The following is a 16,604-nucleotide window of genomic DNA, read 5'->3' as shown; positions in this document are numbered from 1 at the left end:
GTATTGAGAAAACGGTGACTAGTGAAAAATTAACCAAGTTCTTCCTTAGGGGCTGAAATCTAACATGTTCTTCCGTCTCCGTGACCCTCCTGGCATCACATATTTCGGCTATTCTAGTACTTGGTGAGTAAGAACGATGGTGAGTAGGTGAGTAAGAGATAATGTGACGAATTCTTGCTTACAAGCCGAAATTTAAAGTGTTTTCCCACCTTCATGTCATTTCTGGCACCTTAAATTTCGGCTGTCCCGGTGCTTAATGAGAGTGGTGAAACTAGTGAGGGAAAAAGTGACTCTTGAAGATGGCGAGCAGTGGTGAAATGAATTCTTGCTTGAGGGGCGAAATCTGATGGTAATGATTGTGAGCGAATGATGGTGAATATGATGAGTGGCGATGCGTGTGAATTATTACAGGATGTGGGCGGCGATAAAGATGATGAATGTTTGCATGTAAAGGTAATGGTGAAGATGGTCTGGGAATAATTGGTGTGTGTGGTGAATTGTGGTGACTGGTGATGAAGATGGTGAATGACGGTGAACGTGGAGACTGTGAGTGGTTAAGGTGGTCATTGATGATACTGGTGAGATCTGGTCATGATTCCTGGCACTGGACAATATGATGATGATGATGTAAAAAAAAAGTTGTTAAGAATAATGATGATGATGATGATGATACTGATGGTGAACCGAATTATAATGATGATGATGATGATGTTGATGGTGATGATGGTGCAGGTGGTCCGGCTGAGGCGTACTACCACGGGATTGAGTGGTGGATGATCTGCTGTGGCCAGATTACTCTCCCCATCGTGGCCGTCGTCTTCCTTCCCTTCTACTACGAGCTGCGTCTAACGTCGGTCTATGAGGTGAGCTCCATTTTTTTTACTTTTTCTATTTCTTTTTGCCGCACGCACAGGAGTTGGGAAATTCAGTGCTTTTCCTTACCTGTGTCGCTCACTTACTGAGTTACTGTGTTTTCTTAAAAGAAAAGGGTCCAGGCCTTATGGGAGGAGTTTTAGGACACTGACATTTAGCACACTGGTAGACCTATCTCAGGGCCAGGTTTCAGGCAGGATGGGACCCCGAGAGATGTCCTCCACGAGGGCGGTGCCCCCTGAGTTTCCCACCCAAAACCGTCAGGCACGGCGTTTTTTTTTTTTTTTTTTTTTTTTTTTTACCTAGGAGCAAAAATTTTGGCACTGTGGTGGAGCTTCACTCGCGGCAGGGCCGTCTTTCACGGGAGGTGAGGGGGGGACAGGTGGTCCGGGCCAAAGTCGTTACAAGCGGTCAAAGCTTTTAACAGAAGATAATGAAATTTTGCATATTGATAGACGTTCACCCCGGCCACGTTTTGCGGAGGGAGAAACCACAGAGGGTTGCCCCTCGCGGGGGAAGAGGAGGCCCCCAGGGGTCCAGGAAAAGCCATTATGCACGACCGTAGTTTTTAAACTAGGCACAGAATTTTAAGTGGCGGTGGGGATTTACCACGGCCACGTTGCACACTACGTGGGATCCCCGATGACAACCCCTGCTGGGAGGGGGGAAGGGGGCACGGCCCCTAGAAGGGACAGTGCCATAATATATAGCTTATTTTTCTTTACCTAAGAACATGAAATTTTGCATATGGTAGACCTTTACTGGAGCCATGTTTTAGGCAGGTTGAGACACAAAAACCATCCTCAAGGGAGTGGGGTTGTCCCTGGGTGTCCTGGCCAAAGTCTTTATGCACGGCCATAGTTTTTCACCGAGGAACACGAAATGCTAAATACTGCTAGACGTTTACCTCGGCCCGTTTCAAGAACAGTGGGACCAGATGCCCACCCGTCATTGAGCGGAGGGAGGGGACTGCCTTCGGATGAGACGACGCCATAGTTTTTACGTAGGCACAAGAAATTTTACGTAGCAGTTGACCTTCACGCGAACCAGAGTTTATAGAGAGTGGAGCCCCCGGAGCTCGTCCTCTCATTTTTTTTTTTTTTTCTTTACAAAACTGCAGAAGTGGGTGCAGCTATCACGGTGGTCCTTGGTCTTGTTTTTCTTTTCTTTTTTTTCTTTTTTGGCAAGGGGAAATCCTCATATTCAAAGGAGTGAATGCACTGTCTATTACCTTTTAAAATGCTGGTGTTTTCCCCACCCAGTAAATTCACCAGCACACTGTGTTTTCTTCTTTATCCACAGTGTTTCCTTCTTAATCCTATGCGTTCTCTTGCTCAAAATCCATCGTGTTCTCCTCTTAATCCACCATATTCTCTCCTTAATGCAAGGTGTTCTGTTCTCAGTCCTCTATGTTCTCTTCTTCCACAGTACCTAGAGATGCGTTACGCCTCCCGCTGGATCCGCTGCACTGCCGGTGGGATGTTCGTGATCCAGATGCTGCTGTACCAGGCCGTCGTCATCTACGCCCCTGCCCTCGCCCTGGCTTCCGTCACCGATTTGCCGCTGTGGGTCTCCGTTATCACTGTCGGTCTCATTGCGTCCATATATACTGCAATCGTAAGTACACCTGAAGTAGTAGTAGTAGTAGTAGTAGTAGTTGTAGTAGTAGTAGTAGTAGTTGTAGTAGTAGTAGTAGTATGAGGTGGAGGAGGAGGCGCCCATTTAGGTACATGATTACCTCCTAGCATACTAATCGGTTACCTGGGCTGTAAGAAACCAATTGGCTCGTCAGTCAGTGGAGTTATCTGGAGACAACATAACATCAGGAGTTCCTGCGTAAGTGACAAGGAAAAAGACCAACAAACTTAGACACAAATGTCAGATTACAATTTCAAGTCCCCATTCCAGTTCTAGGTGCTTACTTTTTCTCCCTACGAATCACCGGTACATGAGCGAGAATGGCTTGGAGTGGCATGAAAAGATGAACGAGACATATACTGTAATAAAGACGTACTGTATATGAGGGACGCTGGCTTGGAGTGGTATGAAACGTTGCACAAGATATATACTGCAATAAAGGGGTGCATGAGGGTGGATGTCTTGGAATGCAGTGAAGCATTGAACAAACACATGCAGTACTGAAAGGATATGTGAGGAAGGGACGTTTGGAGTTGCGTGAATCGTCAGTCACTATGAAAACGCATCACTGTTCGTCAGGATATCAGTGCAGTAACAGTATATGAGTATGAATATAAAGAGAAACTAAAATATATGGATCAGGTGTGTATAAGTAAAGATTTCAAAAAAGATGTGTGGTATTAACGCATGAGAAGAAGTGAGGATATAAGCAGATAAAAAATATAAATGCGTAACACGGTCATGAAGTAGGATGTTAATTGATAAAGTCATGGCCAATGCTAAGGTGAACAAGGATAGCATTTATAAACTCTCCTAAGCTACCAAACACGTCACAGGCAAAATAGATTGAATATTAAAGCAGCGGAAATACGTAAAACAAAATGATGTGTGATAATAGTTAACTGTTGAGGGGACGATTTCTGAAATAATAATAATAATAATAATAATAATAATAATAATAATAATAATAATGATAATAATAATAATAATAATAATAATCTGTCATAACTACAAGTGCAAAGAGGGCGATGCAGTGAGACTACTTCCTCCTTTGTCTCAGAATAAGAGGTCAACCAACACTGACCTCACCCTGACCTTTATTTACCTGGCGCTCTCTCTACCTTTATTATTTTTTTTCTTCCCGCTGCATCACACACACACACACACACACACACACACACACACACACACACACACACACTTCCACCCTCTCCGTCTTCCTATCAGTTTCCCCATGTCATCGCCTCTCCTCCACTCTCCTCTCCCCTCCCTTCCTCCACTCTCTCTCTCTCTCTCTCTCTCTGTATCTCACACACACACACACACACACACACACACACACACACAATTAAAATCAGTACTAAAGATGATGTGCCATGTAATATGAAAAGCGCGATGACATGCCAGACATGACACGCCCTTCTCGTCCGTGAGCCTGACTTTCACGCACACTACCACGTCCACAATGCCAGCTTAGGTGCACGCGGAATACTTACACACACGCACACATGAAGCGGATGTTCTGGTGAGCTTCGGTGCACGTGGATTGCTAAACACGAATGTACAGTATAAGGACAGCTTTCTGTGCTGTATAAGTAAAATATACTAAAGTTCTATGCTTCAAAAATACACAGACGTACACCTTCGGATTTCACACACACACACACACACACACACACACACACACACACACACACACACACACACACACACACACACACACACACAAACGCAAACCACACACAAACACACACTACAAACAAACTCGAGCGCGAAAACACACGCATTTAGAGTTCAAGCACACACACACACACACACACACACACACACACACACACGTACACCTCTGATCACTGACCCCTCCAGCACTGTGGGGTCTTGCATTCTTTAGTCTCGCCAGCTCCAGGCATATCAGTTATTTACATCGAAAGAAAAATCTAAATGTTATGAGCTTCAAAAAAAAAAAAGAAAAGAAAAAAAAAATCTGCTTTAACTTTGCCATGGTCGGAGCAAGTTAAGTCTTTTATTCCATCTAATGTCAGACGATTTTATTCAGCTGAGAATGAATTATAGGAGCCTGAGAGTGTTAATATCATCATCATTAACTTTCCAATGCTCAGAATTAACCTCGGACTTAATTTCACTTAACGTCAGAAGATTTCCTTCAGATGAGGGAGAATCACAGGTGTCTGATGGAGTTAAAGCCTTCAGTGCAGGTGGTCTCTCCTGTTCTGAATAAAATCGTCTGGACATAGTGAGAATGGTAACACAAACATAATCATCAGACTGAACGAGAAAAGATTAATTACAGGATCAATGCCCTTTCCCTCAACTCCGTCTTATTATTCTCTCTCTCTCTCTCTCTCTCTCTCTCTCCTAAAACTTCCGACTATCCATCCTGAATAGTGTGGCATGAAACAAACTTTAGAACATAGCTAGTCACGAAGAAGAATTATGGATATGATAATGCAGAGCCGCAACAGCGTCATTCTGCCACTTTGGTACGTGAAATAAGTGGCCAAGTTAAGATGAAAAAACTATAGGTTGCTTCTCCCACATCAATATAATCTTTTTTTTTTTTTTTTTTTTTTAAGCCAAAGGAAAATCATTAAGGCACAAGCACGATGAAAAACAAAAACAAAAAAGTCATCGTGCTGAAAAGGTGATTGAATAAATGACATGATCGTTTGTCAGAAAATATTAAACCTCAAAACCGCGTCCAAACTTTTCACATGAGAGAAAACGCAGCACCAAAACGTGTATTGTAGCAGAATGGCCTTGGGCACCTGAGCGGAAAAAGGAGGAGGACGACGAGGGCGAGGAGGAGGAGGAGGAGGATAAGGAAGAGGAGAAGGTGGAGGAGGAGGAGGGGGAGGAGGAGAAGGAGGATGAGCAGGAGGAGGAGGAGGAGCAGGAGGAGGAGGAGGAGGAGGAGGAGAAGAAGAAGAAGAAGAAGTAGACGACAAAGACGAAGAAAAGAAAAAGATCAATAACAGCAACAACAACAGTACTGACATGAACAACAACAACAACAACAGCCACTGCCATGCCTTTGTCGGCGAGGTACGAGCGAGGCCATTTAAATCAGAAAGCTTTGAAATGTCGCCTTACATCCCGAGGATGCCTTGAGTACAATAGTGGCTATCTACCTACCAAATTTCATGCCGTTACGGCAAACTGTCTGGTCTGTGGCTGTCTTTTGAAGATTTTCTACATGCTGCACTTGACTTGTGTCATGTACCACGTGCACCGCCTGGGTGTGATGAAACCTCTCAAAAACAAATCTTAAAGAATTGTGCTATCATATGGTCCAAACCACGCAATGATCGGCCCTGTGGTTGCTGAGATATAAGCTTCTCAAAAGCGTTACGGTCTCGCCGGGTTGGGCCGCTCATATGTGAGAAAATGCCACTACTTGAGAGATTCGCGAAGGCTTCGCCCTCGCTCGTAACTGCTACTAGTATAACTACTACTACTGCTACTATTACTACTGCTACAACTTCTACACACACACACACACACACACACACACACACACATCTCTTGCCTTTTGCCGGACGAAAAGTTTTTAACAACATACACATTCTTCTCTTATCAATCGTACTCTCCCTCCAAGTATATAAACTCCAGCCAGTAAACGTATATTTTCATTCAACTACGGAAATTTTATAGATAGATAGATATAGATAGATAGATAGATAGATAGATAGACAGATGAGAGAGAGAGAGAGAGAGAGAGAGAGAGAGAGAGAGAGAGAATTTTATCGTGGAAAGATTTATTTTTTATTATTTTGGTGGGATGATGATGGCACTATTTTTATGGCGTGGAAAAATGCAGTAGTGGCAGGACGTGACGCAGCTCCTCCCTGTCATCACTCCACGCTGATGCTTGTCCCAGGCTTTACATTTTTCCCCTCAAAACCTTAAAAATTATATACGTTTTCCTAGACGCCTGATGTTCTAGTAAAGAATTCAGATGGAGATTGGCCGTTGCTTATAGACATGGTGAGACTTCATACCTCTCTATCGTTATCAGTAAAGGAGTGAATACAGGTGGCTTGAAAGAGAGAGAGAGAGAGAGAGAGAGAGAGAGAACAGAAGTTGGTTTCCACATAAATATTGCTAGGAGGTAATGTATTCACTTTCTAATACTCACACTGTTTCAGTCTCCATGGGGGATGAAGGTAGTGTTGGGACCAAGAAGAAAATGATGGCAAAGATGACAATAAAAAATACTAAGACATGCAAACGGTAACAAAACAAAATTTTAAAAAGAAGCAGTAAAAGAGAAAAGGATCAAAACGATGAAAATAACTGACTTTTCCCAAATCTTTCCCCATATAAAAGGCGGGACGAAGGCACTGGTGTGGGCGAATTTGAATAAAATCGACTACTGAGTTTCTCTCCAGTCCTCACACTATTTCACATGCAGTTTATTTTCTTTCTAATCCTCACACTGTCTCTCAAATCGTCTACTGGGTTCCTCTTTAATCTTCACGCTATCTCTCAAATAGTCTGCTGAGTTTCTTTCAAATCCTCACGCCATCGCTCTCTTTCCAGGGCGGGATGAAGGCAGTGGTATGGACGGACGTGATGCAGCTCTTCATCCTCATCATCGGTCTCTTCGCGGTCATCATCAAAGGACTCATTGACTTCGGCGGGTTCGGGGAGGTGTGGCGGGTGGCTGTGGAGAATGATAGAGCCGGACCACAAATATACACGTGAGAATGGAAGGTTGGAAGGTTAGGTTAGTTAGATTAGGTTAGATACAGTAGTTAGTTCTGGAGACGTTAGGTTTAGTGGTTATGTTAGTTAGATTAGACTAGACACAGTAGTTAAATCGGGTGAAGTTAGGTTTGGTTTGAGGTGATCCGTGTGACCGTGATGAACGATAGGGCCAGACTGCAGGTATGTGTTTGAAAAAGGGTGGTTTGTTAGTTAGGATAGTTAGATTAAGTAGTTTACAGTAGGCTACCTGATAGTTAAGTTTGGTTAAATATGGCAGGACCGTAGATGAGCACGTGAGAGGACGACATAACTTTATCTGCTTAGCTAAACGACAGACGAGAAGGGGGACTTGGCTGGTTAGGTTAATTAGAGCTTTGTGGAATTCAGCTGGATTATGTGTCTTCCTTCACAGTGCCGTGATTATCCAAATGATTTAATTATATCCAGACATCGAAATTATTTTTATTCTTCGTCTTAAGAGTCGGTTTCAAGGTTACTGTTATTTGTCTCTCCCTGTTTTAATACCTGCTCTTCCCTCAGTTTGGGTTTCATAGTTTCTTTCCGTGCTGCTCTTGTTAAGTTTCGATGTCACGTTACTGGAATCAGTGAACGCCGCTGACCGATTTGGGATTGACATTGGTAGGACACATTCAGAGAGTTTACAAAGCTGATATTTTCGTCAGCTCACTCACATCATTAAACAAGAGCTGAATTGTATGAGCTTATCCTCATTTCTTATATTCTTATAGTAAAGGGATGAATTAATCTTGTTTCTACCTTAGTTTTTGAAACCGATCTCCTCAAACTATCCCCATTTGTTGTTAGAGTAAAAGAGTGAGCTTGTTTTCACTTTTTTTTTTTTCTTTTTTAGTGTACACACTGATTACCCTCTTCTATGTTCATGTGACAAAAGAGTGAGTTTATTTCCACACCACTTCTCTCATCCGGCCTAGTGAAGTTGTCATCGTTCTTGCGATAAAAAAGTGCGATATACCAGTCATTTTTTACAGCCTGCCACTGAAGCCACCCTCTTATCTAGTATCCTTATGACAAAAGAGTGCGTTTTCTTCTACACTTCAATTCTCACATCCTGGTAATGTTCCTTCACCTGTTGCCGTAGGGTTCGTCCAGTCATCTCTGGTCATATTTGGAAAAGGGTGCAAGTCAGAACGAAGCCATTGCATCTTCACAAAGAAGAAAATTTCGTATATAGACATAACTTATCCATTAGTTAGGTTAGGAGGTTTGTGGGCTTCGTTGGGTTAGATCGAATGCTGAGTTGGTTAAAATAGAATGGCTAATTAGATGAGTTGGGTTGTATAGTTGGCCAGGCCTGAATGGATTCTAGTTAGGTTGTTAGGTTAGAGTTATTTTAAGGGTTAAATGGGTGTTATACGGGGTTATTTAGTTGGTATTAGGGATACATATGAGTTACAAATGGTTGGTTATTAAGGCTTTATTATAGCATTAGGACTAGCTAGTGTAGTTAAGTTAGTCTGACTTAAGTTTATATAAAATATAAGTATGCTAGTTTTGTTAGTATTATCTGGTAGTTCGTGAGACGCGAATGGTAGTTGGAGTTTGTTATATTGCATGTATGTTCAGTCTAGTTAACTAAAAGAAACGTAGCTTGTTATGTGGTGCGTTAAGTTTGTTGGGCCTGCGTGTTTTAATTATATTTGTTTGCATTCCAATCAGTAACATCACGAACGCCTGAGTTGCCTGCTACACTTAATACACACCTCACACTTAAAACTGCTACACTTAATACACACCTCACACTTAAAACTGCTACATCTAACACTGACACGTTTCACACTGCTTTCCACACACTACGAGATCACATAGTATAGCATCTCACAGTACCACACTTCACACTACACACCACAGATAACCACATTACACTCTCACACCTCACTGCCATACCTCACACAGCTACACCTCACACTGCTACACATCACATTGCCAAACCCCACACCGCTATACCGAACACACACCTCACAGTTGCCATCACAGCTACTGAGTAAAATTTAAATTACGCATGAAGGTTATTTTATCACCCTCCTCTCGCCATGTCGGTCAGTGCAATAGATGGACAACTAGAAAGATCAGTATTAACCCTTTCGAGGCATATCTTAACAATTATAGTTTTGTTACTGCCAAATTTATTAAGCCTACGAGTGAAACTGTAGCCTACACGTCAAAAACTGTATCCATTATCTAATATTACGAATACAGTAATAACCGACATGATCACAAAAACGTTAGTAAAGCATATGATAAATCTCTCAGTTGCAGTCATCTCTAATGCCCATAGTTCAATACTTTCAACAACCACCTTCCATATTTACTGGAGGGATAAAACCAGTCCCCAAAAATTTTCATAAATAAAGTAATTATAATATACTAGTAACCGACATGATTTCAAAATGTCAGTATATCTTATTATCCAGTCTTTTCTGCTCCAGGTACTCGAGGTTCCTACTCTTTCGACAAAAAATAAAAAAATAAAAAAAAGTCTCCCAAAATAATTCCATAAACTATAGTAGCCACTGACATGATCATAATATGCCAGTATACCGTGGAATATTGTCTAGTCCTTTCCGCTCCAATTCAGTGTCGACAGTCCCGATCTTTCCCCAACCGCCTCCCGTGTTTACTGAGCTGAGACACGAGCGATTCTTTCAAGCGGGCACCCTGACGAAAGCTGACGTGACGCTCACCACAACAGAGCAGGCCTATAATTCCCTAACACCAGTTATGTCTATTCTTTTAGGTTCAACAGTGAGTGACCTTTTTTTCTTTTTTTTAGGTTTATAAATCACTATCGCCAATTCTATCTATTGTTTTAAGTCTAACAGTGAGTGATTTGTTATTTTTAAGCTTAGAGTTACCTGGTGCAGAGTTTATCAGTTGTTCCCTCCTCCCCGCGCGTGAGCTCGTGTGTGTGTGTGTGTGTGTGTGTGTGTGTGTGTGTGTGTGTGTGTGTGTGTGTGTGTGTGTGTGTGTGTGTGTGTGTGTCTGTGTCTGTGTGTGTGTGTGTGTGTGTGTGTGTGTGTGTGTGTTTTACCTGTTGCGTTGTAGAACTTCAGGTACCGGTATAAGGAAGCTAAAGGACGTCAAGTGTAAGGATATTTGGGATGTCAAGTATATTTTTAGTTGAAACAAGTCAGGTATAAGGAAACTCAAAAAAGTCAGGTATAAAGAACCTGTAGGACATCGGATATAAGAAAGCTGTGGGAGTCAGATGTATAAGGTAGCTGTAGGAAGGCAGGTATCAAGAAACTGTACAAAGTCAGCTCTCAGGTAGCTCTAAGATATCAGATATAAGGAAGCAGTATTAGGAAGCTGTAGGTCGTCCTCTCTCTCTCTCTCTATCTATCTATCTATCTATCTATCTCTCTATCTATCTATCTATCTCCGAACAGCCTGGAATACCGCCCCCTACAACGCCACACCGTCTCCAACATCATCATCAGCGCCATCATAGGGAAGCTGTCTCAGTATGCAGCCACGCAGACCACAGTGCAGCGATATGGCAGCATGAAGAGCCTTGCCCACGCATATGCGTAAGTGTGTGTGTGTGTGTGTGTGTGTGTGTGTGTGTGTGTGTGTGTGTGTGTGTGTGTGTGTGTGTGTGTGTGTGTGTGTGTGTGTGAGAGAGAGAGAGAGAGAGAGAGAGAGAGTACAAAGTTCTTTAAACCAATGCTATTCCTTAGTGGTGCCATTATTATTAATATTAAGCTTCGACATATAACTTGGATACATATATCTCATAAACACAATGTACAGGATGTAGTGCCTGCTGGAAACGTACACAGCTTCTCACTAGGAATGCCAATTCACATAATGTCTATCCACAATCTTGTTGTCCCAGACCATCAAGAATCCTTAACTATAATTATGATGTATTTCAAACATCCTCGTAGTCCAGATAACCAAGAATTTCATGACATATTCAAACACGTGGAGTAACCATCCCTAGTCGGTTAGTCCACCAGACACTACATCCCGCACACACATCCTCTCCAAGCTGTACAGTATATAATGTCGGAAAACTTCCCTTCAGAGGAGATGGGGTTAGAGAGAGAAAAGGGAGAGAGGGGCTAGAGAGAAGGCCCAGTCCTAGGGTCATTAGGCTCCGTTACGCTGTACCTCACTATTGATTCAACCGTGCAATAAAAACTCAGTAACCCAAGAATGCTGTAACTCACCTCGTTGACACTACATCTCACGAATTTATTCTGGCTGTGCTTGACGGTCCACAATCAACTTCCCTATCTCCCTACAAATACCTACGACCACGCTATCGAGATTTATCCCACCGCTGCCACCAAATCTCAATGGCGTGGTCGTAGGTACTTGTAGGGAGACAACCCTAGGGTAACCCAAGTACTTGTGCCATATGTGAAAGTCTTTGACATATTTTTGAAGGTCGAATACTCATTTTTATTGCAAAAATTGCATATTTGAAACTGAAATATCTCAGACACTAATTGAGATACAGCTTTTTTTTTTTTTTTTTTTTTTATGTGACCGACTCTGGGCATAGGCTTCACAGCCTGCTTTCAAGGCCCAGTAGTCCTCCTACGTACCGCACACCTCTACATGTCACCACTTCGGCGCTAACACCCACCTTCCATACTGAATACATGCTAGGGCTGTCTCATACAGGACTGGTGTATTGGTATTAGCGGGGGTATTTTTACGACATGTCGGCGGGTCTTCTGGTAGAACAGTAAAGTCTGATTTTATGAAATTCAAACCCTTAAACTGTTCCCTGCACCAGCGGGATTTGAACCCGGGCCCGTTAGGACTGCAGGCCAACTCTCTACCGATTGAGCCACCGCCTCCCCTGGTTGAAAATCATTTGATACTAAAGGTTGCTGGGAATTTTGGCTTAATATTTTGCCATTTAACCTTGTGGAAAGTACCGAATTCAAATATGTTTAGTGTTTTTTTACAACACGTTTTAGAGAAAACTACAAAAGCTGTAAAGCTGTAACTTTACAGAAATGTAGCTGTGGTCCCTCTTATGATCTGAATGGAATATGGTGACAGTTAAGCATACAGTTAGCCAGCTACTGAAACATTTTTAAAAATGTACCCGTGCGTTCTTCCACACCTTTGTCTTCAGATCTTGTTGATATTACACACGAAGCTACCTTAGGTTAATCAAAGTACATGTTCCGAAGATGAATGACCTTGAACTACCTTTAAAGGTCACAAACTTGTTTATGAAGCCAAAATTTCATACATTATATATACCATAAATATTTATGGCGAAGCTTCGCTATTGTGGTTGCACAATAAATAAATAGAGAACTAATCATTATTATTATTATTATTATTATTATTGTTATTATTATTATTATTAATAATAATAATTACCATGCCTAGCCCTTATACTATCACCCTTGCCTTTTCAGGGCGATATTTATGGTAATACCCTTCTTCATCCTGCTCATTTCCCTCACCATGATAGCAGGTAAGATTTATATATGCATTTTATTATTTCTATTGTATACTTATACTGGCTACTGCGGCCATAGGATAGGAAGCCCGTTTTCGGGGCTCAGGGGTGGCATTCACAAACACTGTTACGACCGATTTTTTGTCGTAAGTTAGATTTATTTTAACAGGAAGAACAAAATATTCGGTATGGTCTTTGAATTCCTGCATAAAACAGATATAATCCTAAGGTAATTTTCCTCTCCTAGATTTCACATTTTTTCCTTATCGTACCTTAACAAAAAGAAAAGAAAAAGAAAGCAAAGTTGCGACACGGAACTGATCGAAAATTGTTTGTGAATCTTTACCTAGAAGTTCACAACCTAAGACCGTATTCTATGTATCCGTAACCTTTCTTCCTTAGCAATCTGTTTTGCACATTACACCCCAGTATCCTCTTATGTGTTTTTGATGCACATCGCGTAGATATTAAAATTATGTAAATAAATTATAAGCGAATGGAATGGCGTACTATGCAACACAAATAGTTAAGGATGAGGTACTACGAAGCTACTCAGACTTAGACTTTGAAACTTGAATAACAAAAAGATAAGCCCGTAATGTAGTTGCTATCGGTCATTTACAGTCTTCCAGGGGCTATTAAATTTGATCAGTCGTTCTCACATTAAATCAGAAACCATATATAAAAGACAGACACGTTCTATCTTCATCACTTCGTCACGTTATCCAGATATTATTGTCAAAAACTAGTCTTCCTTTCTTCTTCGCAATTTACGTTTTGGGTTCATGATCATAACACCCGCCATCTCCAGCGTGACAGTAAACGGATTTTGTTTTTGGTCAGTTTGCTTTCACCTGCCACAACTAGGTCATACTTACGCCTTCAATGTGTGTGTGTGTGTGTGTGTGTGTGTGTGTGTGTGTGTGTGCTTTAGGAGAGGCTAATGACAAGGCACCCTGCATGCATGTGTATACACTGTTCTCGTAAAGTGAGTTGTGGTGGACTGGTGTTACTAGGGGATATATATATATATATATATATATATATATATATATATATATATATATATATATATATATATATATTGGAGGTCTGTCTGTGATCAAGTGTTTTTACAGCTTTAGCAGTATGAATTCTTGTAAAGTGTGTTTCTAGGTTAAGGGTACGTACTTGTTTTTCTTGTTCTGGCCCAAGGTTCATCTGGAATATGAATACGGTGGGCTGCAGGTTGACCTGCATCTCACCATCCTCCTTTCGGGGGATAAGGAAATAATGAAGGACGTTTGCGTAGCCAGGCAGATGATTTACCCTGTTTAATCAGTGCCACAACGTGAAGGCGTACCTCTCCAGCACCTGCGAATGGGTGTGAGATATAGATAGATAGGTAGATAGACAGATATATAGAAGAATGGATGGATAGATAAACAGACAGGCAAATAGATAGATAGATAGATAGATAGATAGATAGATAGATACTGATAAAGTGACAGGTAGGTAAGTAGGTAGGGAGACTTAATGATAGATAAATAGATATACAGATAGATAGGTAAATCAAACAAACTAAATCATCATTATTAACAAAACCACCATCACCACCACCACTGTCACCACCATCATCACCACCACCATCACCACCACCACCATCATCATCATCATCATCATCATCATCATTATCCTACTCCTATTCCCACCTAAAACGAGACGAGGTACGACTAAAAAAAAAAAAAAAATAGAAATAAATCTGGAAACTCACAATGCAAGCACCACTGCAGTCACATCTCCTCCCTAACAATAGACCTTTTATTACGATCATCTTCCGCTTTTGTTCTTGTAATCTTCTTCGTCGTAGGCCGCATCAGAGCTAAAAAGATACCATAATTTAGCGAAACAATAGACACCCGTGGAAAGGGAGGAAATTACAGGGATGAGGGAAGGGTGATGGTGTGTGTGTGTGTGTGTGTGTGTGTGTGTGTGTGTGTGTGTGTGAGAGAGAGAGAGAGAGAGAGAGAGAGAGAGAGAGAGCGAGAATACGAAGAATCAACCACGAAATCATAACCTCTCCTCCTACACACACACACACACACACACACACACACACACACACACCATCACCCTTCCCTCATCCCTGTAATTTCCTCCTTGTCCATGGGTGCCTATTATTTCTCTCAATTATGGTATTTTTTTAGTTCTGATGCGGCCTACGACGATGAAGATTACAGGAACAAAAGGGGAAGATGATCATAACAAAAGGTCTGTTGTTTGGGAAGAGATGTGACTGCAGTGGTGCTTGCATTCTGGATTTCCGGATTTTTTCATTTTTATTTTCTATTTTTTTGTCGTACCTCGCCTCATTTTTAGGTGGGAATGGCCGTAGGAAAATGATGATGATGATGATGATGATGATGGTGATGGTGGTGATGGTGATGGTGGCGGTAGTAGTGGTGGTGGTAGTGGTGGTTTTGATAATAATGATAATTTTGTTGATGGTAATGATGATGACGATTATGATGATGGTATTCCCGCATCTAGACTCTCTCTCTCTCTCTCTCTCTCTCTCTCTCTCTCTCTCTCTTCCATTCACCCTCTCCACCATTTTCCTCCACAGGCCTCATCCTCTTCGCTACCTACGATGGCTGCGATCCTCTAGCGGCAGGCCTCATCTCATCCAAGGACCAGGTACCTTTATTACGACCTTTTTTAACTCTTTCATCCCGAGGTATTGGTTACCCCTTCAGTACGATGAGTAAAAAAATCAAAGGGAGACTGCATTCCTATGATAAATAAAGAGAATAATCTCAAGACAGCAAAAATAAATAATAAAAATAGCAACTTAAAAAAAAGATCATATTGACAAGGTTGGAATCAGTTCAGAAGAATCAGTGAGAAAGATCATTCCTAAGCTGAGTAAAATCTTCCCAATGTAGCAAGACAATAGATAAATAAATAGATAAATAAATAAATAAACCGATATCGTACTGTACATCATGAATACTTGTACTTCCAGTCTATAAATACTTCGCTGTAGACCCTTTATGAATACATCCCATATCAATGAGCAGTTCCCTTGCAGATCTTTCATGAATACTCCCCCTATGGATGCTCCTCAACGAATATTTCCCCTGTACAGATCCTGCCCTTCTACGTGATGGACCGTCTCAGCTCTGTCCCTGGGTTGCCCGGGCTCTTTGTGGCTTGTGTCTTCTCGGGAGCACTCAGGTTAGTGTGTGTGTGTGTGTGTGTGTGTGTGTGTGTGTGTGTGTGTGTGTGTGTGTGTGTGTGAAAGAGAGAGAGAGAGAGAGAGAGAGAGAGAGTAAAGCGACAGCAGTTCATAAACATATCTCACTACTGTATAACACAAAATTATATACGAAACGAAGCAATTCCTGTATTTTTGGCGCATAAAAATCTTTCACCCATATTAAATCCACAACTTATTCCCGACATCACCTCTGGTTTGGAGATGCAGGGGCAATGAACACAAAACGAGGCTAGAGGTACCCCCAAGAGGGGAATCACATCTGCCGCGAGCCGATACATACCTAGAGCGGTTAGGAAATTGACCTTGACCTTGACCTACTTTAACTAATTTCGAACTCGTAAGAGATTTTCATCCCTATTACACACCTATAAAATTTTGTGTTGGTATATTGAGCGGTTCCGAAGTTATCGTGGTAACAGACACAGACCTTGACCTACTTTCACCAATTTCAAACTCGTGATCTATTTTTTCCCTACTGCACACCTGTAAAATTTTTTGATGATATACTGAGCGATTGCGAAATTATCGTATTAACAGACATACACACAGACACAGACAGACAAATTGAAAACCATACCAGCTTTGCTATCTCGGCTGGTAATAATTAAAACCATGATATATTACTTCTTGCTC

At 41.6% G+C, this 16,604-nt stretch overlaps 1 protein-coding gene across 1 annotated transcript in view; it reads left to right on the top strand.

Moving 5' to 3' along the window:
- Positions 1–16,604, top strand: part of LOC145407909 (sodium-dependent multivitamin transporter-like) — a 327,055-nt gene that overhangs the window by 300,892 nt on the left and 9,559 nt on the right. Inside the window, exons 3-9 of the mRNA XM_080278768.1 lie at positions 733–863; positions 2,302–2,490; positions 7,072–7,232; positions 10,668–10,808; positions 12,669–12,727; positions 15,318–15,388; positions 15,840–15,928. Coding sequence (XP_080134894.1) covers positions 733–863; positions 2,302–2,490; positions 7,072–7,232; positions 10,668–10,808; positions 12,669–12,727; positions 15,318–15,388; positions 15,840–15,928 — 841 coding nt within the window. The remainder of the gene's footprint in view (positions 1–732; positions 864–2,301; positions 2,491–7,071; positions 7,233–10,667; positions 10,809–12,668; positions 12,728–15,317; positions 15,389–15,839; positions 15,929–16,604) is intronic.

The sequence above is a fragment of the Coenobita brevimanus genome, chromosome 74, assembly GCF_032717465.1.
Source record: "Coenobita brevimanus isolate Jiangsu-jjx chromosome 74, ASM3271746v2, whole genome shotgun sequence".
Classification (NCBI taxonomy): Eukaryota; Metazoa; Arthropoda; class Malacostraca; order Decapoda; family Coenobitidae; genus Coenobita; species Coenobita brevimanus.
The sequence above is the reverse complement of the archived record's forward strand: the minus strand, read 5'-3'. Positions and strand labels throughout refer to the sequence as shown.